Here is a 25,214-nt window from a genome sequence, read left to right on the forward strand (position 1 = left end):
GATAGTAGCAGCAGCAGCACGGTGCCTTTGTGCTGTCCGAAATGCAGGGGGGTGGGTTTTGCCGACAGCGCGCGGTTCTAGTCGGTCAGTAGGCAGCACAAACATTAAACATTGACATTAAAACTGACTGCAGCCCGTGATGCGCCCGATGCGCAAACAGATTTCATTTTCTTTTGCCCATCCCGCGAAGTCACCGTTTGTCTGGCGTTTAACGTTTGATCGGTACACACACACACACACACACACACACAAACATTCGGCACGTCAATGGTGGCGGGTCGGTGGTTTTGTGTAGTCCTTGGAAATGGAACTCGACTCTGAGAAAGCAATCCTTTCGGAGCTGTAATGCCGCACTCTGATGAATGTTTCGAGTCAGTGTTGGAAGTTGTTATTAACATGTTTATCGCCCTATACATACGTGGCCGTGCATCGCAAGATCGCGGTAGATCATAAATCGGGAAGATCGTAAAGTTCCGTACAAGTAAGAAAGGAAAAATACTGAAACCAATTTATATAAGGTCCTTGGGCAATCGGTTGTTCGCGGGTTGTCCTTGAACACGGCGCCCTATATTGCTTGGCATCATTTCTATGTGGCACTTTAGGGTAGAGAGGCACAGAGAGTTCGATTTCGAAATTACAAAACGTAACGAACTGACAGGATCGTATTGATTGCAAACGTGACTTAATATTCTGAGAGCATAAACGAAATGATGGCTTTAAAACATTGCTTTAAATAAGATGCTCAAGATGGGAATTGGAAATGACTTTTCTTGGAACAAGACCATCCCGCTGGGGCTGTGAACGTGCAAAGCGCTGTGAGATAAGCGCACAGGTTCGTAAATATTGCTTCTTAAATCATAAAGCAATAAATTAATCTATCTTCTATGTGTTTTGCTGTTGCGTTCGTTCTTCCTCTTGTTCCACTATCACAGGATCACGTTACATCTCAATATCCGTACGATTACAACGTGGTCCCGAAGACGTGGTCCCGAGCAAAGAACGGCAGCGTCGAACAGAAATCAGGTCAGGTCAATGGGTTGTTCCAGCCCGGACGCGCGCGCTTGGGAACGGCAACTGTTGTGATCATAAATTAACCCCGAAGTAATCCAATCCAAAACAACAGGGCCAGATGACAACAACTGAAAAAGAAAAACTACGGACAAAAACCTGCGCCTCGTCACATCTGTGTCCTGCTATTGCTGGTGCTGTTGCTCTTCCCAGCTGAGACTCGCCCGATAAGAATCTTCTCTACGAAACCGATCTGGTCCTGCGAACCGGTTGATAGCTCACATTCTACACCGCTCACCATGCCGCCTTCCCGCTCCCACGACCCGTCTCCCAAGGACCGGTGTAGCGTTCTCTGTGGCCCTGTTCTGCCCTTTCCTCGATGCGGCAGCCCAACTGCGAGACCCGCTGGGTATTGCCGTAAGCATCCGAAAGCAGACGGGATATGATGGTGGTAGTGGTGGTGGTACGCAACCATCGGGTACCAGGGCGTTTTTATTGAACCTACGACCTTTTACAATCTCTTTCTTTATGATATGTTTATTAACTTTTCGACTTCTTTACTACCATTCGGTGGGGATGGGATTGAAAGCGCACAATGCCCGCGTGTCATCGCGGCAATTCCCAGCTTTTGAAGGGGGCGCACCCGAGCTGCTGAAGAGCTAAAGAGGCTTCTAGGCCTGAGGCACCAGACAGAAAAAAAGTAGGTGCGACCTCGAGACACAGGACGGCCTTGCGCACGCACTGAACCCCTTTTCTGCCGCCGACACTCAACATCTCGATCGCAGCCTCCGGCCGGGGCTACATGCAGCGTTTGTCTAGTTTTCTCGTCCACTTCGGGTGAGTGCTAATAGAGATAAGGGCGTCCCCGCCGACAGTCAGTTCCTGGAAGTTGGCCTAAACACACACAAATGTCTTTCCATCATTTCATAAGCCCTGAATTTTGTTGCTGTTAGAACTGGTAGCGATGGGTTAGTTTCTTCTAACCCTCCCGCCACCAGTGATGATGATTTCCCACTAATAGACATCACAAACAGTCGGTTGCCGGTCGGTGGTTTCCTGATGTCTTGCCGTCTGATAGCAGCGGTAGAAAGAACTTTCCATTCGGCCCCGTTTTCTGAGAATGCGATGAGAAGAACATGCAGCCTAACACGGAAGCCATTTCCGGGGAGGCTGCGAAGCCCTGGTGGAGCTGTTGAAGTGATGTTCATGTGAAAAAAGCACGAACTCCAAACCGTTTTAAGGGACCCGGAAACATACGGAAACACCAACCCTTCGTAGGCTCACAGATGCAGGAACCTCATCATTTACTCTCATCAAATCACGCCTCAATTAAGCTACCGAAAAGGGAGGCATCTTCATTATGCACGAAAGCCTGCCGGGCTACATGCATTGAACCCGGCGCCCAAACCCTTTCCAACGTTTGGATGCTGGCGTGAGGTAGAGATTAGAGCTCCAACAACAAGTGGCATGTCTCCCAGCCAACACGTTAGTAAATGACACATCATTAGCACTCGCAACCGTTGTTGCCAAATGAGGATGGGTTTTGGAGCTCCACAATATCATCAAAATCGCCCCTCCGGGACTCCAGGAACCGGTAATCAAACAATTCTAGCAAATAGATTAAGCCTCCGTAAACGGAAGGCCCGGCTGTTCGGAATACATTAAAGTTACCGTATGTGTATGTCTATTTTCTTGCAAACTATGAATATTTACATCGTGTTTACTATCAAGTCAAGTTAATCGTGGCATATTAATCATACTTGTGCAATGTGCTCAAGCAGCCATGTCTGATTTTTTTGTTGCCTTTTTTTGCAATGTTCATTCTCCATTTTTCATTCTATTTCTGTCGTTTTTTTTCGTGTGTGTGTGTGTGCGTTAATGCTGCCTCTGCCTTACATTACCCATGGTTCGCAAAACGTAACAACATTCCACGACATGACCTGTCACTCAAAACGAACACACACACACACACTCGCGGACAGAGAAACAACCATCTGCTTTTACTTGCTTCTAGGTCGTTCGGCAGACACTCAACCGCAAGGGGGACGATCGAGGGGGGCAAATACGCCAAGATAGCGATACGAACGAGTTCCAACGGAAAAGGTCAAGCTGGCCTATGCGGCGCGCGGTGCGTGCCGGCGCTCGGCGCATTAAAAAGCGATACAACAAAACATAAAACAATATCTGCAAAGACCAAAACGGATAAACCTTTGCCGCTGCTGCTGCTGATCCCCGGTCGTTCATCGTCCAGGCGAGCGGTAGCTAAAAGCTCACCGAAGCAATTACAACGATAGCCATCGTGGTCGTCGCAAGGGGCAAGTTCAGAGATCGCATACCCCTTTTTATTTTTTTTAATCCCCTTCTCTCAATCTCTCTCTCTCTCTCTGTCTCACTCTTTTTTGCAGTGCGAAAACCCGCCCAACATCGCTGTTTTGGTGGTCCCCGGGGAAGATGCTACACAACAAGAGGAGTGGAACGAGTAGGAAGGCACAACACCGCCGTATCAACATCGTTCATCACTCCGCACAAACGTTACATACTAAATATTTATTTATTTCTGTCACCCCCGGCGCTTGCCACGCCATGTCGCAACGGAAAACCGTCGGAGGGGAGCTAGCTGAACTCCCCCTTCCCCCGGGATGGTAGCATCATAAATTTTCACGGAACCATGCGTTGCGGTAGAGGCGTGCGAACACAGATCGCCCCCCGATCGCTTGTTGAAGCACTTTTTTTTTGTTTGCTTCCACAGACCCCTTGATGGTCTCTCTTCCCATGCCAGCTGATCCGCGGCTAAGCCAGCGGTTCCAACACGCGATCATAACATACTCAAGACCGACAAACTCACACACGCACAATTTGAGCGTGTTGCAGAGTGGTTGGAGTTTTGGCGGAGGACGCTAAAAAAACGCAAAGGCAATATAAATGAATCTATGATGCGGTGCGTCTACGTCTACCGGTGGATGCGCACACAGACGCGCATAAAATAAGAGGCAAAGAGAGGAAGAAGAAACAACTGTATTACAAACTGTCCTGTCCTGGCTTCACCCCAAACCCTCCGCAACGCTTTGTTTCATACCAGATGCATGATCATAAATTCATATTTTTGCGAAATTCAAACGTTACGATCGTTATCGGGTAGCAATGTAACGTATGATACGGTGTGCGATGTTCATCAGATTGCGTGTGATCGTACACAACAAAAAAAAACATCCATCGTGTCCAAAACGGAGCTTCCAACCCGGCACGGCACGTCCGAAAGCCATCGCACAAACCGTAGTTTTCCATTGCCAGTTCTTATCTCGAATCAAACAAGGATTTTCTTCTTGTTTTGTAAAATAACAACAAATAACACACGAAAAAGAATGCATAAATAGTGCGCCCATCGCGCCACCCAAACCGCCCACTTACCGAGGCTAGCCGTCATGGCTTCGATGTCTTTGGGCTTCCGCTTCCGGGGCCGGCCCTTCTGGCGCGGCTGCTGCGGCAGCCCGGTGACGCCGTGCGGTGGGTAGTAGGTGGCCGGGTTCAGCTTGCCGCCGCTCGTCGTCGAGTCGCTCGGGCTGAGCGGGGCGACCGGCGAGGTACCGTACTGGCTCTGGTAAGGACACTGCATCGGCATCCCCGGTAGCCCCGGGGTGGTGGCCGCCTCCAGCGGTAGCTCAATGTGTGATCTGGAAGGGCGGGGGAAAATGGGAAGCAAATTCAGAGCAAGTTCAACGAAAGGCTCGTCGCGTAAGCCAACACTTACCGACAGAAGACGGCCGAGTCCCGTATCGTGTAGTGGTCGCCCTTGTTCAGCGGCGTGTTGCAGACGGCGCAGGAGAAGCATCGTATGTGGAATACCAGATGCCGGGCGCGCATCACCAGCTCGGAGGAGCTGATCGACGCCAAACACTTGGAGCACCGTCGCGAACCGAATACCCTGCAATACCGGGAAAGAGAGAAAAACGCGTTATTAAGTGAAACCGATCAGCATCGTTATGCAGCAGCCCCGCTTTTTTCCCATCTCATCGGTGACATTCTCCGGGAACGCTTCCGATTCGTCGCACCAGCCAAGACGCCAGCCATACCGTCCCATTAATCTTTCATAATGCCCCCGGAGGGCAGACTCACATTACGCGACAACAAGTGTCCCGCCGAACCGGGCGGCCACCGGCGTCGAACGGTGGGTACGATTTTCCCAGAATTTCTGTTACATCGCAAGGCAGGGGAAAACCTTCGTTCCAGTTCGGTGAAAAGCGGGAACGTTAGAAATTTATGTTGTAGGCGGTATGCTACAATTTTTCGTGCTACATCGTGCATCGCCGGGAGATGCCGCTGGTAGCCCGTTCTTGCTTTTAATCATATTCTTTCGGCTCGTTTCCTCATTTGACTAACGTGCGTGTGTGTGTGTCAGTGTTAGGGCATCACTTGCACGACCAGATCGCTTCCATCGATGCACGACGAGGCTTGTCATGTGCAGGGACCCAGAACTAAAGCCCGTCGACGGCGGGCAACACATGAGTTATGACATACTTTGCTTGGGCATGGAAATTTTGGGCGTTCACAGAATGTGTACGAGGGCAGTGATGAAGCAGATGATGGCGGTACCAGTTTTATGATCGGGGAAATATTATCATTATTATTTGGAATATGAAGATAAACGAGATTTTTAAAGCACATGAGCTCTCGTTTCATGCCCTTTGTTGCGAACGTTTGACGTTCATTTGACAGTCCGTAAACAGTCTGTTTGTTTACCAACGTTGTTGGGTATTTGTTGGTAACGTTGCCAGTGACAATTCAGAGTAAAAAAAAAGAAGCCCAAACCCATCATAAACCCTGTGTCACCCTGCCGTGTGTGGATTGCTCTCTCCGAAGAAAAAACAAAAAAATCGCTGACCCCGCCAGAAAGCTCGCCCGTCGGTCGGTCGCCCAGCGCTGCTGGATACCGCGTTTTATGAGTGAAATTTTATTCCAAAGTTTATGTTTTCCTGAGCCCACCACCTCTACCACGCGGCTCGGTGCGTATCTACCACCACGTGCTGGCGCGCCGAATCGTCCCGACTCTCCGGCCCGGGGTGCGCACCGCAGACAACTCAGCTGACCGTTTGGCGAGCAGCGGGTGTCTCGTCACGCTGGGGATGCTGATTTTATGATCTTATGATTTAATCTATATTCCTATAAAATTGCCCACCACCGTCCGCATCCACCGCGCGTTTGCTTCGGACGCATCGAAGCAGTCCGATCGGTTTACCAGCAGCGGCAGCGACTCCTTAACGACCGCTCCGGTGCACCTGCAGCGTGTGTGCGTACCGACGGACCACGCCGCCTGGGTGGATTCACCAATTGGACACAAAATGATATGCAACATTCCACATCCCGTTTCCCGAGGTTTTTGATCTTCGCCCCCGTTGACATGAATTAACAGGCAAAAGAGGCGTTTGCGCCGCTTCCCGCTTTGCCGTTTCGATCTGTAAACTGATCGCCGATCGTCTCGACTCGCCAACTCATCCCCCTAAAATGCATTTCGCTTGTTCCATGCGGTGCAAGTGCACTCTCTGGCATAAACAGCTACCCACAGGCCGTGGTTGAATATGCTAAAGAGGGTTCACCATTTAAAACGGGAAGGGGGGAGAGAGAGGTACAGATATTCATAAATAGAGACATAAAATATTGGGTTTTACTGTTATCGCTCGCTGGCTCTTTAGCAAGCTTATATGGGGTATTTAATGTTTTGTTTGTGGATCGTAAAAATTTCAATAATATCGCAAAGCCTCTCGCGGGTGAGGGTTGCGCAAAAAAAAAGCACGACAACTGTCCAGAAGAGCAGTGAAACCTAAATCAGAAGGCCCCATGTTGCCCCGAACGGGCAGGCAGAGAACGAGAATGGAGAGAGAGCTTAACAACACCAGTGAAAGATTGTGACGATCGTTCAACAGTACACGCGAGATCGCGGATCTCTCGATGCTACGTTGAAGGAAGCCAAGCAAAAGGAACAGCCGGTAACGTACGCACTACGTCTACCTTTATCCCAAATTTATCCATCACCTGCTGGGAGTCGAGCATTCGTTTACGATCTTTCGTAACCAGTCCCGCTCACTCTCTTTCGCTCCGTTCCGTTTACACCGTTCAACTCGAATGCAAATGGAACGGTTACCCCGCCGAGGGCCAGCGCCAATTCTGCGCAAGCTCCCGCAGATGCGTCAACGACTTTGGGGACAGCGAACGGCGTGCGAATACATCCACCGGGATCATAACTCATAACTGCTCCCAGGCGCGGAATTCGATCCGCGTCGGGAGCTTCCTGCCGGACCACACGCGGCAGAGGGGAGGAGGGAGGAGTTGGATCCGGAAAAAAGGGAATTCCCGCTGCTGCTGCTGGCCCTCGCTGGGAAACTCAACCTGATGGCTAACAAATTCGCTTATTTACGGCCTTGTGACCTGCTGTCCTGGGGGAGCTGTGAGGGGCCTGTGGTCCACGCGGTTTCTCTCGCCAAGCTGGTAGTGACCCAAAGATTCCTATCTTACCCCATTCCGCTCTCACCCCAAAAAGCCTAACATTGAACCTGCTCGATGATGCTCAATCTTGATGACAAAGGTGACTGATTTAGTGGTGAGACCTACGAGGGTGCCTAGGCCTCGGACGATGGGAATGAGCGTTTTCCCTTGTTGGCAGAGTAACATGTGACCAACAACGCGTTTCATTCATAAATCTGCCAGTCGACCAATCTAAAGTCGGCTACAAGATACACTTTGGGGAGGTAGTAAGCCGTTGTGACCCGATTCGCTTATTCGGGGCCAAGAATAGAACATCTGTGGCAAAGCGAATTTGCCGAGTCGTTGTGACAGAAACCAAGATATTGAGATGCTGACAAATAGTCCCTATTGCTGTGAGGTTCTGAGAAGTTCGGTTCTTCTACTGCTCAAGGACGACTCGGCTAGTTGGCAAGACAAAATGAACGGAAATTGCCTGATTAATATCCACAAAATTGTCACCAAGCAAACCGATTCGATACGTCCCACTCATTGTGCAAGCGAAACCTTGTTAATCATGTGTCTAAACGGCTCATAATTGCATTTGCTACAGCCGATAACTAGCGGAACACTTCCAAATGACTAGATCCAACACTGCAGCCCCTGAAAAATTGCCATCCATATATCACTCAAGCTACCGATCGGTTAAGTAGCATCATTATGCGTACCACCGCTCAACGCGTCGATCCGATCGCACGGCTCCATCTTTGGGGGAGCCATTTGTTTGTCTAACTAATTCACTCCTCGTCCGAACCGAGACACCTACAACCTCTAATACCAGAGCTTCCAGTGTCCACACCGGCACACTGAACAGAGACAGAAAGAGAAATATAAAATGGCCCACGCCATGAAGCTGTAAACATTCACAGTTAATGTCGATCGTTTGGAGTCGCTCTCGCTCGGAACAGACGTGCACGTAAACCCTCTGTCTTGAGAAGTGAGTCACCCAGACCCCAACGTGAGTGACAGTTTTGCATTTTTCCGGTTTTTGTCCTCCCTCTCCGTACCATTGCGGTTCGTTTGCATTAATTCATTCCGAGAAAATAATAATAAGGTGATAATCTACGCGGGCCCAGCCCGGGACGGCCAAGATAAGCGTGATCATCGTCGCTGTCGGCTCGTTGCTCCCATCCCAAAACGTGCCATCGCCCAAATTACGATAGTGCGAGCGCTCCCGGAACGAGCATCGCCGGTACGTTTATCATCCTTGATAGGACAAATGACGTTTGATTAAATTATTGACCTTCGGGCAGCACGGGAACGCTTGCTCGATATATATTAAGCTTTGACACTTTATCGATCGAACCCCAACCGGCGCGTCGTGCGAAGCGTCGCAGTGCTGCCGCAGAAACTCGCCGAAACGCCCAAAGTGCAACGCACGGCCGGGGCACGGTGTTATAAATCGGTCGGTGTCGGGGGGAAAAATTAATTGACCCACTTAGCACCGCACAGAACGGTAGGAAGCACCGCGAGGAAGCGGTTCCGTGTGCATTCGGGTGGTGCACGATGCAGTGCCCTAACAGAGCCATTTACTTTCCCAAAAGCTCCAGCAACGGAAGGTACAGAAAAACAGACCGACAAAAAAAAAACCCCACAACCGATTACCACCAACGACTGGTGAGCTGAAACAAGAGCAGGAAAGAAACCTGAGAGACAGTTGAGAGGAAAAAAAACCACGAAATCCCGCCATACATTCGGTGTGCGCCATCGGTCACCTTTCCACGGGTTTGCTCGCTCGCCCCAGACCCTGCCAAGAAGCCATTTCTCGTTTGCGTTCTTATCTTTATTAAAAGCTCAGCATACAAATGAGTAGTATCGCGCTGTCCTCGTATATTTCGCTGATGATCGCTCTTGGTAGTCGCCTTTTCTTGTGCCCCTTTTTGTTAATCTGTCCACTTGTGGTCAGCAGGTTTTTTTTACGGTTTGGAAGGGTATTTAGACTTGTGGGGCAATGTGATGGGAAGAAAAACGAAACTTACTTCGCGCGCTCGTAACATCGCTTCATGTGAATGGTGCAGGAAGTACAGAGAGCAAAAAAAAGACAACAGAGGGCTTGGTGTGAGTGGTTGCGTTCCACATCTCCCGTAGGATTCTGAGTGAATGCGATTTTTGCTGTTGCTGTTGTCTCCTCCGACTCGTGTGATTCGTCGTTGTTCACTCTTGTCTTATTCAAATTTTTCAAATATTCATAAATTACTCGTTGATTAAATAAAATTAACATTTAATTTGCATAATTTTTCAATTTTCAGCTCTTTTCCTCACTCTTATGAGTCTCAGCTTGTGTGTGTGTGTGTGTGTGTCAGTGTTTTGTTTACGTATTTGTTTGTTTGTTTTTCTTTTTTTGCTCCTCTATTTCAATTTTTCCATGGTTCTACGCTTTTGTATCTGTATGTTTATCTTTTTTTTTGGGAGGGAGTTTCTCACTCAAAATTCACACTCACGAATGCAAGGTGGCAAAAGGTGTGGGCTCTGTTCTTGGCAGACGTTTTTTTTTCACATTCATTTTTGGGCTGCTCCCGTTTCATGCTGTTTTGACTAGCACACAGCCACTCGCGGCGGAAAGCTGTCAAAATCAGTTTCATTCGACCGGGATTATGATGATACGCTTACGTACGAAAGGGAAGCGACGTGGAAATTGGAAAGGATGGAATGGGGAAAGGCGATCAAGATTAATCGATTTTCGGAATCGTGGGCCGTCGACTTGAATTGATTAAGTTTTTATCTTAAACACAGAACAAGAAACAAAAGTGAACCCAATCGCGTAAATACAAGAAGAAGGATACAGCAACAGGTATGAGAACTTGTTCGAATGCGCCCCAAAACATTGAGCTCAGTTCCGGCTGTCTTCGCCGTGTAGCAGTGCCTTCACCTTCATTTACCTTATTGTTTTCATTGCCCTCATTTGCGCAGCGTGTGGTAAACATACCGTCATCACATCATCCCGCCTACCTGTCGCGCCTGCAGTTGCATTTGCATTTTGCACATCATATTTTGACAGCGTTTGGCGCATCGTTCGCTTCCACGGCGTCTGCATGAGTACTTTTTTCCGCGGAAACTGCACCCAACACACACAGATTTTGCGCCCGAGTGCATCTGTATGCGCCCGACGACTGGATGGTTCTGAGGGAAGGGCTTTTCCGAGGAATTCCGGCCGCATTGTTGACGGGCTGTTACGCATACGCCCGTGGCTTGACGTCAATTTTTCGGCTAAATTAACATTCACAATCGGTAGCGTTTCGGTGCCTGTGAGGCGCATTTTTCGGTAGTTTGCCGACAAAATTCCACGGAAGCGCCCGTGTCTGCGATTTCCCGCCGGGCCGGGAACTCATTTGCATGGTTGGAATGGTTTAAAATGAGCGCGGGAAATTTTGTGGAGCATTTGAAACGAAACAAAAGGAAGCATGTTGCAACATTCATTCCACATTTCGTAACAATTGTTAAATATTTCCAACATTGTTTATTCAATTTCAAAAGTATATATAACTTGCTTAAGAAGTTTATTAAATTAAATCTTCGTTACAAAATAGCTTGTTTGGATTGGATATGAGACACTTTGAATGAATGATTTTCGATAAAATTGAGTCCTTTTTGAAGTTTTTTTTTCGCAAAATTGAGTTCAAGAAACTACGATAAACCGTAATCAACCCGGGGCGTGAAAAAAGAAGCATCTTTCGCACATCTCGGATTCTGATCCGCCATCAGCATGCAGTTCCAGCCAGTTCCAGACAAGCCTCCCAGATGATCCCAGCAAGAATGCGCCAGCGCCAACGTCTCGCGCCCGTCTGGAATGGCTGTTTTATTTGTTATTCGGATGAAAAATTTGCTCTGATTCCCAGAACACGACATTAAATCCATCTCGCACCGCGTCAACCCGATGGCACCCAAGCGCCAAAAAGGGTTTTATGAGGGGTTTGGTTTTCACGGCTTGTTTTCATGTGGAGCGTTTTTTTTATTTGTTTGGGTGCGTGTTGCTCTTCTCCGTTTTTTTAAAATGATTTATAAGCTGCACATGTCACCGTTTTCGTAGGAAACAGTTTTGCTGCAAAGTTGTCTTTATTCCTCTCTTTTTGGTTTTGCTTGGTTTAATTTCCTTGTGTTTTACATATTGTTTGTAGTTTTCCTCCAGCGCCCCTTGTTTTTTGTCCCCCATCGCTTCGGCACTGTGGAAACTGCATCGATGCAATTTTTTCAACGATATATTATCCCCTCCCTGGCACAGTATCAAGCCCCCCCTCCCGAGACGATTGTGATTGGTCGAACGCACCAAAAGATTGTGCCAAGCCCACGATGCACGATCCCGAGCGGATCAAATTTCCGCCCGACGCTACATATAACCGCAAATGCGTACACGGGCTAAAGACACATCGCTCAAGACGGGCCCCAAAAACAGCAAACTTCTCCACATTACCGTGAGGAAATTTATCATTCCCCCTGACCTACCACCGGCGCACACCATCTTCCAGTGTGTCCAATGGGCTTCCTCAGCCTCAGAGACAGGGTGCAGGGTGGCGAACTGTAAAATATGATATCTAAATTGAGATATCCGTAAATCATGTACCCGTTCACGGAAGACGAATGTCTCGGGTACGGCCATTCATCATAATCCCATTCCGTAGCAGAGAACGGAGATGGCAAGAGAGGAAGGGAAATGGATTCGTTCCGGTTTCGGAACACCCTGCCGTACGGTGCCAGATGCGGCAGAGGCGGCAGCGTTGTTGGTGGTGCAGGTGGACGCGTTAAGGCGACAAACGGTTTTTGGTGGCAAGATTTGAACCTGCTTAAGACACGATCCATCCAAAGCGACCGAAACAAGCTTGTACATACAAGCCGCTCTTTCTGCGAGGCCTTCAGCGTGCGAGGCCTCTGCTGGGTGTATTTGCCCGAGCGCTCAGGTCCATCTTTAACCTGACTGACTGACGGACAGAATGGCCGCCAGTCTGGTTGGCGTAGTTATAGCTACAGCTTCATGAGTTTTCCTCTCGCTCTGCTCCAACGTATTTTTCTCTTCTTCACTGCTCGCCGTACGAGGAATGATTTATTTGTCGTAAATTTAAGCTTTATGACTTTCGGAAATGTGCCCAAGATGCGTTTAAATGCTCGCACAACATTTAGACTTGGTTGGTTGGCTGGTGCGGGAAACGCTTTTTACGCGGTCTTAAGTAAGTTGGTTTGCTTCGTGCGTTCTACACTGCCGAGAGAGACACATACACACTAGAGGATGCAAACTACAAAAAAAAGATCGTTTAGTATGAGTTTTACTTCAACTTGTGCTATTTGATCTTTAAATTTATCGCCCGCAGAAGCCTCATTACGTGGATTTATAGGATAGAGTTCATGAAGCTACGCTCTTTACGATCATATTTTTCCCTCCAGCCTTACGTTCAATTACTTCACACAAAAAACCCTTATAAATGCACATCAAGTTCTGGTTGATCAATTGACATTAATGCATCAGTGAGGGGAAAAAGATCCAAACTAGATGCGCATTCACACTTCCTTGCAAAAAAAAAAAAAAACACCACCATTCACCAAATATCGTCCCCAATGTTCCGTGACCGTATTGGCCTCAAGCCAATTGACCAGTCGTGCCGTGAATCACTGCTTTACGATGACACAGACGTAAATTCATATTCGCGAAAACACAAACGTCCAGAATTTATGGTACAATGCGTGACGCGAGCGCGCGCGCGTACACTCTCGTTTACGACCACTAAATGGCCTATGAATAGCTTTTATTGCACTGCCAAAGTCACATGCGTTTGTTCGTGAGGCATACGAAACACACAAACAACAGTTGCGCGCCGATACGCTTCATCAGCCGATGCGGGTAGAACTTTAAGCTTTTGAAAGAAGGATGATGCATCCGCACAAGGATGTACGCCGGAATTGTGGTACAGGTGTAAATCACCAAGAGAGCTGGCTACTCCTTTCAAGGTCTCACCACACAGCTACAGCAAATCGCATCGGAATCAGAAACGCGACAGATTTTAGCGAGATTCTACCTCACGCCTGAAGTCATCCTGTGGAGGATATAAATCTTTTCCTGGTGTTTTTGTTTGCTTGCTCGTGAAAACAAAAAATACAGCCTGACCTCATAAAAATGATGTTCTCATGCGTGTGAATGCTCCAACGTTGTAACAAAATCCCACAAAATCGAGCGTGTTTTACAAGATCATATGTTGTTGGATCGTCTTGACATCTCCCACAGCTCAGCGATACGAACACAATTCCCGGAACGAAAGCCTAAACCCAAACGCCTAAACGGGCCCCCAGAAGGGCTCATGGAAGAAAGGGCCTCAGTTTCGCTGGCGGCGAGAATTCCCAAGGGCACTTTATCACTGGACGCTGCTTTCGCTATCGTTACCCAATCTACAAAACAATCTAACACCAAGTGGAGTGTCCCCTCCCGTAACAAAACAAAAAAAACGCACTATTTGTGTATCTGTTCCCCAAACGGAGTCAGCAATGCTCTGTATCTGTGTGGTTGATTTCCGAGGTTGCTGTAGAGATCACTCACGCGCAATAATAACCGTAAATTATTTCCCTAAACGATTCCTCGGTCCACCGGACCGAGCAGGTATTATACACCGGGTGTACGCTATGGACCACATCGATCTTGGCAGAGAGAAGAAGTGGCAGACCGAGGCCTCGCTAGGCCTCTAGACACGCGCGTCCGAACACAAATCACCATTAGCAGCGTTGTATGCGGTCCACCAAACCTGCCAGAAGGAAGGAACAAGCTTCCAGCCGAAGTTGAACTCACGGGCAAAGGAGAGCGCGCGCCCGAGAGCGAGAGAGAGGGTGCGCACGAGAGAAAGATCTAAAATTAAGATATTTTTTATTGATTTTCTTATAAAACGATAATAAAAAAAAGCTACAGAATCTCTTCCCGCAGGGGCACAGGTTTTCACCAACCACGATGGCTGTAAGGGTGGCTTGGGCCAGGGGAGCAAGAAACACCAGAGAATGGAAAGCGCCCGCGATGGTGTAGACCGATAGCGATGATATCTGTCGCACCGGCCAGCAAACCGGGGCCGAGGTACTCGGGGAGGAAGGTTGCTGTTTCTTGAGCTGCTGTTGCTGCTGCTGCTTCTGATGGGAAACTGATAAACGCTAAACAACTCACTAAAACGACACAAACCCCGCACACAAGGCAAGGTATGATCGGCCCCGATGTTTGGGAGCTCCGGGTGTGACACAGCGAAGATGGGTCGAACACGACAGAAACGAGGCCCATGTTGCTGTCGTCCCCGACGGGTCCCCGTGGAACAAGCATTTCGTGGTGAACCTGCCACAGGCAGAGGTTTGCAGAGAGCAAGCAAGGCCCCCAAATGTCACACGCCGCACCACTGGCGTCGATATAAAAATGAACGCTATATTGAATTATAAATTAGCTTTATTGAATCATTCCGTTCTAATGCAGATGGCGCATATTTGGTGGCCGGTTGGAAAACGGAGAAGATACCCAATCGATTTGATAGTCTGTTTGGTAACGGATACCTGATTCGCGCCCGCATTTACACCAGGAGTCACATCCAGCTAAACCATAATGTCGTCACGTAATAGTAGCGTTTACAATTCACACGAATTTCCCAACGTGTCTCGGTCTCGGGACTTTTTCCCTCGGCAGTTCACCCCCCCTGTTTGTATCAATTCAGCAACTTGGACGGTAAAATGTCTGATTTACGATCCAAAACCCCGCACCACGAGATAGGTACGAGAACCTGCATCACCGATGGCCGCACGATGTCGTAGAGACGTAGACGGACTCGTTTTCTTTCGCTCCTGTCAGCCTGTCGACGAGCCGCTTTAATTTATTGGGTGATTCTCTGGTTCACTGCCACCTTTCTTCTCCCGGTGGCCGGTACCGTACCAGGCCCCCGAGTCTCGCTTCCAGATCGTTACTGCACGATTGCCCGTGCGCAAAGGAGGTGGAAATGCGATACGATTTGATAAAGGGTTTTGTGGACCCCCTCTTCTACCCCTTACCCCGCCACAGCGAAAACGGCAAGGTCGTTGTCAACTTAACACATCCCGGAGGAGGCTATGGAAGAAAATTCCAATCGTGACTCAAAAAACGGGACCACCGATCTCCACCAACACATCACACCGACATCAAAACCGCAGCACTGGGGACGTGAACGTCCATAGGATGAGAGTTTTATGCGTCACCAAAGCTGCGCGTGATACGGTTTGCCCGTATCGCGCGCGAAGATCTGCCCGATCCTGGTGCCCGAAGCGCGTAATAAAAAACACCGCCGCCGCACTGCAGCAAGGATAACCGACTCGGATCTCGCGGAGCAATAATCAGCCCAACGGATGCGAATGCCCGAAAACCCGGCAGCAGCATAAATCATACTTTTTAGATCCTCGTAATCTCTGAACGAGCTGCAGCGCGATATGGTTGTAAAATCTGCATCGCACAACGCGCACATCGCTGACAGTGGCAGCCATGGAGAAGGTCTCCTTTTTTCCTCTCGCCAGAGACATCACCGGCCGCCGCAAACGGATCGTAACGGATGATATATATTTACACGTGTTTGTATTACTTTTTGCGTACTTGTACAACGGTTTTAAAAACAAGATGATCTGGCCACGGGTACCTGTACTGCTATCCGACACAGGCACACCGGGGAACCTACCGGGGTAGTAGCGATAAGGATCTAACCCGCGGCCGCAAGATATCCGATTACGATTTCACAAAACTATCGTTCGCAGCGGCGCCGTTACTACGCGTATCGCGGCACAGTTGCACCACAGTGTAGAAAGGACACTGACACAAAGCCTATATGTGGTACGCCCACAGGGGTATCCCCAGTGGGCCTCCTCCTTCGTTCGCTGGCAGGTATGCACCATCGTCCGCATTTATGGAGTGCAGTTTATGGTCTCTGTGGGCGAAACGTGCTGATTATGCAAATGCAAACCAAGCCGCGCGCATCCTCGGGAGTGAAATGGTGCGTCAGCCCGGCCGCGAACAAAACCCACTGCGCCGAGATGGGCATTATGAATGATGGTCCAAATACGTCCGGCAGTCGTAAAACTTCTACCGGCTATAAAATTGTGGACGTTACAGCGGCCCGGGAGACAGTTCTTGCCTATCCGGTTTTGTAAAGCGGGAGGGAAAAAAACAAACAATCTCCTTTCAGTTTTGAAAGGCGCACAAGGTTACGAAGGGGAACCAAAACGCACAAATACGATACATATTGAACAAATCTATTGAGCGTTCCGAAATAACGTTCCCCTTGGTGGCGAGGCATAGCCTGCGGCTGTTTCAAACATCAACCGAACATTGTCGTTATCGAAACCACACTCGGTAACACTTTCCCGCTTCCCAAACTCATCCTTTTCATACCATTCCCATACGATATCGATGAGTCCTTTCCGCAGTCAAGCTGGTCGGGAGTATCGTGCACCAATAGCAAAAAAAAAACCTTTTCCACGCCAAGCCATGCGTGACAGTGTTTATCCTTAAACAAATACCGTAATTATCGAATTTATTCAATCGACCCCTTGAGATCGACGGCCGAACGGTTCGGCGCTTGACGTATTGAAAGCGTACACCGGAGCTGTTGGGCAATGGTCGTATGCACACCCGTTGTAGCATATTCACAAGGCAGCGACCCCCCAGCGAGCGGGCTCAACGCTGGACGGAAGTGGGAACCGGAACCAAACCCCTCAATGCTTGCAGCAGGCTGACTCAGATCTCATCCCTCGCGGACAAACCCACAAACAATGGATTACAATAACAGGAAAATATGTTTTGCTTTCCAACAGGCTTCCAACACATCGAATCGGGTTGTTTGCAACCGTGTCCGTGTTTGTGCCATCCCCTCTGGAAGTAATTGAGATATAGCATAAACAAGCGACGCTCCGGCGATACCGGCGCATTATCTCAGCGGGGGCTCCCGAAAGCACCGGGCCTTAACCCTCCAGGTCACGGGGCCAAACCTTTTTCGGACCGGGATCTGAAAAGGAGCCGGGCGAATCCTACCGAGCAAAACTGGGCGGGAAACGCGTCTCGGTGTGCGGTGCCATGCGACAAACACCCTGCAATGCTGCTACAAAGCATTGCAGGGACCGCCAAGGGCTGGGAAATCTCTCCGTGGTCATGTAGTCTGCCATAGGTAGTCTATTGCCTGAGGCGTTCGGTTTTGAAGCGTCGGAAAACAGGCCTGCCTGCGAAACACTGAGCTCCGCCCGAATTCGAAACGCGCCCAGCACTTCCCAGGGTTACCCAATCGTCGTCTTCGTTCTTTCGTTTGCTGGAAGGTTGGCACAGTTCAAGCACAAAAGGTTGACAAACAGCTTTTTTTGGGAATTGAAACCTACACACAAGGGTCAACAAGCGACCTATTTCCCCATTCCCATTCAAGCGAGTGTCACATCGTTCGTATGCTGTGCCGCTTTAAAAATGGCCAAAAGGGTTTAACCTCATCTTAACCGAATCGGTCCGAAACATCGCCGCTGTGTGCGAAAAAAGACCTAAAGAAGTGATAACTCTTAGTCACCATTAATGACTGGTAATGAGATTCACGTCAATAATTCTCCCGCTCGCGGTCCAAAATGGACATTTTTACCCCGAAAGATTTCGCTACCAAGATAAGGCCGGATTGGCGAGATTCGGAACATATCGCCTCACATTTCCAGCTATGGTAGTAATCCTATAAATTCTAATACACATCAGAGGCTGGCATATTTTTCTCAACCCCCGGGTGCGTCCTGTGCTCCCGAGGCAAGTCAAACGGCATACACGCAGAACACACCGATCCCGTACGAGCATTTGAATAAATTTCCGATTTATCCAAAGCCCACCTGCCTGACACTGCGGTGGTTTTCTGTGCGGTGGTAGGCCGTCGCATCTCAAACGGCAGCAGCAGGAGCAGCAGCGCCGAACAAACAGCGACAGCAACCGAAAGGAGTGAAGCCATTTCCTGTCAACGCCTAATCTTCGAACACTAATCTCTACTTTGCGCGCGCTGTTGAACGATGTCCGCTAAACTTCCTTCTTTTTTTTGAGCAGGGAGCAAGCAATCGACCGGTATGGACCTTATCGGACCACCGGATCATTCGGATTCGGTGCGTTTGGAATGTGTTTTGGTGGGTTTTTAAAATAAAGTCACTCGGGCTGCGGCAGGAGTGATCCGTGCACGGTGCGGCAAGGTTATAGAATTGAATCATCAATTAATGACACGCTGATGTACGATGCGACGATTCCTGCCGGCCTTATCCTGCATGCCGATCGTCGATACTTATGGCAGATTCAGTCGTACATTTATCACGAGCTATGATGCCTCTCTCCCGTATCTTAATGTAGCATGAATATCGTGTGAAAATTTATAAGATTGGATTTGTTTTCGGGAGGGATTATGAGGACACACTGTCAGGTTCTGAAATGGGTTAGATGTGAAACTGCTAATGGAGCACACAGCTCTTCTAGATGATGGTTTTATCAGATTCGTTCAACATTAATTTAGTTTTAATACACGAGATTTAAAATAATAACCACGCCGATATATTTTGAAGATCAAGATACGACGATCTTATTACGAGATTTTTTTTCACAAATCTTCTCATCCTTTTTTCGTGTTGAACCCTTCAAACATTCTCACCACTAAACGCAGCCCAGCGAGCAAGCATCCAACTGCTACAAATCGTACAGTTTGTCGCGCATAATCGTAACTGTCATTAAATTAGCACAATATTCTTCAAACACACATATACACACACACAACACTCCAAAAGACACCGCTAGCCGGGGCCGGTTTTGTAACGGCCGTGGCTTAGGACTCCACCGGAGCCGACTAATCTCACTCGCGGGCGGTGATTTGATCCAATCTTTATGGGTCTAATAAAACTTAACCAGCCCATTTACCGACGCCGATGATCTTCAGCGAACATCTTGTACTCGGCCCTCCACAAAAAAATAATACAGCAACCTCCCGTCACGAACCTTAACCACCCGACGTGCCCGACGTGTGGGACGTTGGGAAGGCGCCAGCTTGAAAGGGGGCATATATTGTTGAAGCTGCCCAAACAAAAAGTCTCACCGAGTCTGGGATCACTCCAGCAACCTGGATGAATGGGTGGAACGGACACTGTATATAGCATACCACAAGTTGGATAGTATTCTAAGGCGGCCAGATGCAATACATCCTCGCATCATAAAGCGCTGGGAGATGGGTCTCATAAAATATGGTCCCCGACAGAATTGAGGCATGCCGATAGCGCGACAATGACCCGCCGATCGATTGGATCCCGAAGCGGGTTCAGATCTTTGCATAATTTACAACACACAAACTGCTTTCCATCGCTACGATCGCTAGGGATTGTCTGGGATAGGGATAGTCTCCCATCGCTGGTAGCTAACCATGACAGTTGGGCTGATTCTTGTAAAACTCTTGTCACCACGAGGTACACAGCCCATGTTCTTCGGTTGCTTCGTTTACTTCTCCCGTGCCCTTTAATTAAGTTGTCAACTCTCGACGTAGCTGAAGTTAAGTTCTCCTTCTCGTGTTTCTTGCATCGATACGTTCAGGTGATGCCTTTCCAACAGATCGTTTGGATAGGCCTTGTACGTGGAGCCTTGCAAAAAAAAAAGCGATCGGAACAACAGCACAAAACACCTGACGGAGTGTTTCAATTAATTATGGAGCCGGTGTACCGTGAAATGTGATGATGAAGCAAAAGTGGAACTATTTTAGGACTAAACTGTCACCGGTGAGAATTCTAACACAGGCCCAATATCCTACCCAGTATTTCTGTTGTTGTGCAATGGCAATGTATCATGCAGGAAGTTTTCGATCTAATGATGATTTATTTATTGATACAAGGAAATGTTTCATGCATACAAACACAAGCGCACAAACAATCCTAAAGCAAACATCGTGGTATAATATACCTGAGAATGTTTACACCTTTTGCAAGATATGTTTCCTCCAGCGACCTGCTTTTATTGTACCTTTGGATCACTTCCCTTCGACGATGACAACGACGAGTGTGCGCGGATTGAAGTTGACATCGTTTTTTTGATTGCACCAGCAAACATCCCGATGTGGTGGTTGCGATGACATGCAAAACAACGACGACTTGTGTCTTTCATAGCCAGCTGCTCGGCTTCACACAGAAACCCACACTTCGGAGTGTCCTTCCCTGCACACCCTCCCTTCACTCCCAACATCAAGATACCTTCTTATCAACCTGTCATCGTCGTCAGAGTAATAGCCCGTGGTCATCCAGTAACGGTCAGCCGGTTGGCGCGGTCGTACTCGTGTCGAGGGCTTCGTCGGTTCACATTTTGACAGAAAAATCAATCATATCGAAAAATGTCGCCCAACTCATTTATCATCCGTACACCCGGTCGTTTTCTGAGGACCGAAGAGACGTCACCGGGACGGAAGAGAGTTCGTACAAAAAGGGGAAATTGAATCAATGCTTGCATGGATAAATCTGCACCATCGATTTCAGGCGTCATGAGATGGTTTCGAATCTTGAAGGTGTTTTTTTTTTTCACGGTAAGTCTGCTTTTTACCATTATTATGACATCAATCTCATTGAAAGTGAGGTACGCAGACAACCGACAGCCGAGTACATCATAAAGCTGTTAAAAGGCCATGAATCACACAGATGATATGGTCGGAGTGCGTGCACAGAAGTATTCATCATCACCCTCTGGCACCAATCTGAAGCGGTACGATCGCGCTTCTTTCTTTTACTGGCACGATCTCATTTCCCATTAACTTGGCGAACATCTTCATTTTACGTATTGGAACCGAACGAACGGGCGAAGATCGACTCCGTTTTGCTGCGCAAAATAAAAGCAAGATGTCATTTCCTCTTAGAAGTTATGACGTTAGGGCTTTTAATGGTGCAAGATGGTTCAAGTTTTACGAGCAAAGTGCTTCAATCTCAAGAAGTGCTTTAAAACGTCGACATTAAGATACCTTGCTCGAAGATTAACTAACAGGAAGCGTTGAGATGAATTGATTTGTTAAAACGCAACGCCAGAAGACGGAATTTCTGCTAGTTGCTAGTCGCTGGAAATAGCACTGGCTAGAACGTTTGAAGCCCCATCATCACACCACATGCGTGAGCCAACTCCGCAACCGCGCACCTGGAAAGCAATCACCCATGGGCGCTCAAGGCGCTCGGGCACGCATAAAGTACTTCTCTCCCCAAGCCTTTTTTTATAAATGCTTGCATGTTTTACGCAAGATTAACATCTAAGCGGATAGCAACCGCCGCGGGACAGACTACCAGGAACTCCCCTTCACGTCACTCACGCAGGCCTCCTGTTATGCTTCACGGCGGAGCTGACAAGTTCGGGCGCGCGCTTCCAAAAAGTGTATAAAATTTACTGCCACACTCAAATGACTAGGTTTGTGGGCTGTCCATCATGTGTGCGTCCTCTGATCCGTAAGGGTGCATCGCATCGAAGGACGACCTCCAGCGGGCTGCGTGTGCTGTGGTATCCTCTCGAGTGGCTCGAAAGCCACCAAGCGTCCACCTGCGACGAAATGGATCGGTTTTGTGTTTCAGGTCTTACAGGTTCTTGAGCTCACTGTTGACAAGTCACGAGAACGTTTTGGGCAAACATACACACACACACACACATAGGGCGCCGTTTGTTGCCAATGAAGCATTGTCTTAAACGTCTGGATGAAAGGTACTTTCAAGTACTAAAATTATTTGCTGGAGTTTTTGAGTTTCTGACTTACTTTTAAAATTTTAATGAAGACAGCCTACAGCTCCAAGGAACCTTAAACATCCTCTCTCTCGATTATATGACTGCTGCACCACACCACTGACCACAAGACGCTACATTTATTGATACGGCCACAATGGACAGACCGCGGAATAACAAATATCATAAATGGGAAACCCAAAAACGGAAAAAGCCCATCCAGCCCGCTTCGCAGCCCTTCGGGGCATATCCGTCCGGTGCGCCCGGGCGCCACGTGCAGTTTGTGGCCGTGTCTGTTGTCTCTCCATTCAGTGTTATTCGAAACCCCTTTACTGCAATGGCACTGCATCCGGAGTGCAGCAACATACACACAAACACACAGTCGCCTCGAAGCTTATTACACCCGCTGCCGGCGATGCTGCGTTTTATGGCGACTTTCGAAAGACGTCTGCCAACGTCCGAGGAAACAGTGTGCGCGCGCGACCATAAAATAGGGCTTCAAAATGAAGAACTCCCCAAAACAAAATAAAAAACGTATTCGTATACCTCTGTACAACAGAATTAACGGTTGACTTTATGGCATGGGGTCCGGCCCTTTTGCAAGCGTGCAGATGAACGCAGCCCTTCTAATAAACCTCCCAAAACTGGGTGTTTTTTGTGCGCAGTTTTCTCTACGAACGCCTCACGACTCACGACTTTATATTTGTGTTATTTTTTTTCATTGCTTTCGGTATGGTAGACCTTGCAACGCAGCCTGAATTTCGTAACCATCCATTGTGCTCGACCTCTTTTTTTGTCGACAGTGTCTCTCCCTGTGTGTCGTAGAAGGGAACGCTACCGCCCGGTGGGTGAGTAACCGAGGGCCGCAGGGAAACCGGCGAGAGCTGGCACGGAAAGGCTACCGGCGGGCGCGTTCGTTCTTTATCGCACGCACAAAATCAATCGCACAAGTCAAATTATCATTTCAACGTTCAATTATATCGCTCCGGCATCATCCTTCTGCCAGAGGTAACCGTTATGGAACTGTGCCACAGTCCGCACGGACACTCCTGAACATCCTGCAAGCAGTCGAACTGCCGAAGAACCGTCTTGCCGACTGGACGTTGATGACGGTTGATTACGATTATTACGATTATTTGTTATGTGGATGACGACAGGGTTTCGCGATCGGTCGAGACGATCTTACGAGAGGTTGTTTCTTTACAGTGAGTTATGTTATTCTCCCACCCCCCCCCCCCCCCCGCTCACGCTGACTGTCGCTGCAGAAGATGATCTTGGTGGCGAGTTGCGAATGCACGAGGATGCGATCCAAGAATGCAAAAGCAAACCGGAATTCGAAATGCAAGACGATCAATAGCATTGGCATCTAATAGGTGTGTTTTATTAAAATTAAAACCCCAATGACAGGAAGCAACAATCTTCGTAATCACCCTTTCCCAGCTCCATTCGATAATCTTACTTATCGAGTGTGATTAACTCTTATCTTGGCGCTCACTGATAGCTTCCAACAGTTTTCTTGTTTTATTCGTTTCCTTCTTTTTAAGCATCTTCCTTTATCATGCGCAGTACACCATAACGATTTTGGGTAATAACTGTCGTGACCCACTCACAGAAGAAGAAAAAAAAGCACCCCTGATTATTCATAGAAACCGTCAAAAAAAGCCCTCCTACCCAGTCACAGGCTAAACAGCACGTCGGAATCTCAAGAAGAGCCCAATATCTGGACAGTGTTAGGCTCAAAGAGAAGAGGAAGCAAAAAACAAAGACAGACTGGTAAACCTTTTAGGCTCATTTCACGCACGGTGACTTATCTGACTTTCTGATGAGCTCCAGACCCAGAGCACCACGGGCACCGGGCGTACCAATCCATCAATTGGCGCCGTTTCACGTGAGGTCGCGCCCACGCCTAAAATTACTAAACGACTTATTAAGTCAAAACGTGCGGGTGCGCGTTAATTCATTGTGATCTGGTTGCTGCTGGCTCGTTGTGGCTGCTGCTGCTGCTGCTGCCTGCTTGGCGTATTATTCATCCGCCGCACGCATTATCTTGAGCGAGCGCGGAAGTTTAACGCTGGTGGCTCGGCGCTGGGGGCCAGTGGGCCGGCACGTCATTTGCGGGTGACGATTTCACCACCGGAATCGCGGACAGCGCTAATGTGCCGCTAATGCAACATTAGCAAATCACTCCATTCGTAAGCACCGGGGCGTCATTGCTCGTCTTGGGGATGGGGAGGTGTGCGTTATTTATTTGAAAGCAAAACAGCGATTTTTTTGGAGCGCTACTTGTCACAGTTTGGTAGAAAAAAACAAAACCGTCCGCCCGGTATTACGCACTCGAAAGGCCGGGCGAAAGTCCAGCCGGCTTATCGGTCCCGGGTCAATGCTGAGGTGAGATCGGAGGTCAGCTTAATGAAGACATTTTCCTCTCCATCCATCGCTGCTTCGGTGGCCGGGTGAAGGTAATTTGGTTATCAACTTCAAACGGGGTATGATTGAAGATCGTAATTAATTAAAAGTCGGCAACGGCTCAAGAAGCATCTGCCTATGGGTGGCATTTTTCCAAGCAAACAAGACATTAAAAATTAGAAAATTTATTACCCAAAAAAAGGCACTTTTACAGCCGCATGCGATAAGACTGGTGGGTTCAATCGAATCGATTTCACCTTCCCGCCGGCCGTAACCCACGTTGAATCAGACCACAGAGCGAGTGTGACTGTGACTGGAAATGAACATGTTAGAAACGTGTACACCCATCGAAAATGTCAGAAAACAGCTTGTTCTTTTTAATAACGATGTAATTTTGATGTACCAACCCAAACCATCGCAAACTACAACCAAAACGTACTCTCCAAATCCATCCTACGGTGTGTGCTTGCGAAATGATTGCTTTCCACGCGCTGCATTTTATGTTGGGTGTACCGAAAAAACCAACCTCACCCTTTCCACTGCAGGGTGCGCAGATGAATCACATAAATTTTGCGCAAACCATTTTGTCGCCAAAAGAAAACGTGTA

At 48.4% G+C, this 25,214-nt stretch overlaps 1 protein-coding gene across 1 annotated transcript in view; it reads right to left on the minus strand.

Moving 5' to 3' along the window:
* The window catches only part of LOC120902785 (protein apterous), a 65,981-nt gene that overhangs the window by 8,107 nt on the left and 32,660 nt on the right, over positions 1–25,214 (minus strand). Inside the window, exons 5-6 of the mRNA XM_040311781.1 lie at positions 4,757–4,930; positions 4,417–4,679 (exon numbers count right to left, since the gene is read on the minus strand). Of these exons, the coding sequence (XP_040167715.1) occupies positions 4,417–4,679; positions 4,757–4,930 (437 nt within the window). The remainder of the gene's footprint in view (positions 1–4,416; positions 4,680–4,756; positions 4,931–25,214) is intronic.

The sequence above is a fragment of the Anopheles arabiensis genome, chromosome 3 (genome assembly GCF_016920715.1).
Source record: "Anopheles arabiensis isolate DONGOLA chromosome 3, AaraD3, whole genome shotgun sequence".
NCBI classification, from domain to species: domain Eukaryota; kingdom Metazoa; phylum Arthropoda; class Insecta; order Diptera; family Culicidae; genus Anopheles; species Anopheles arabiensis.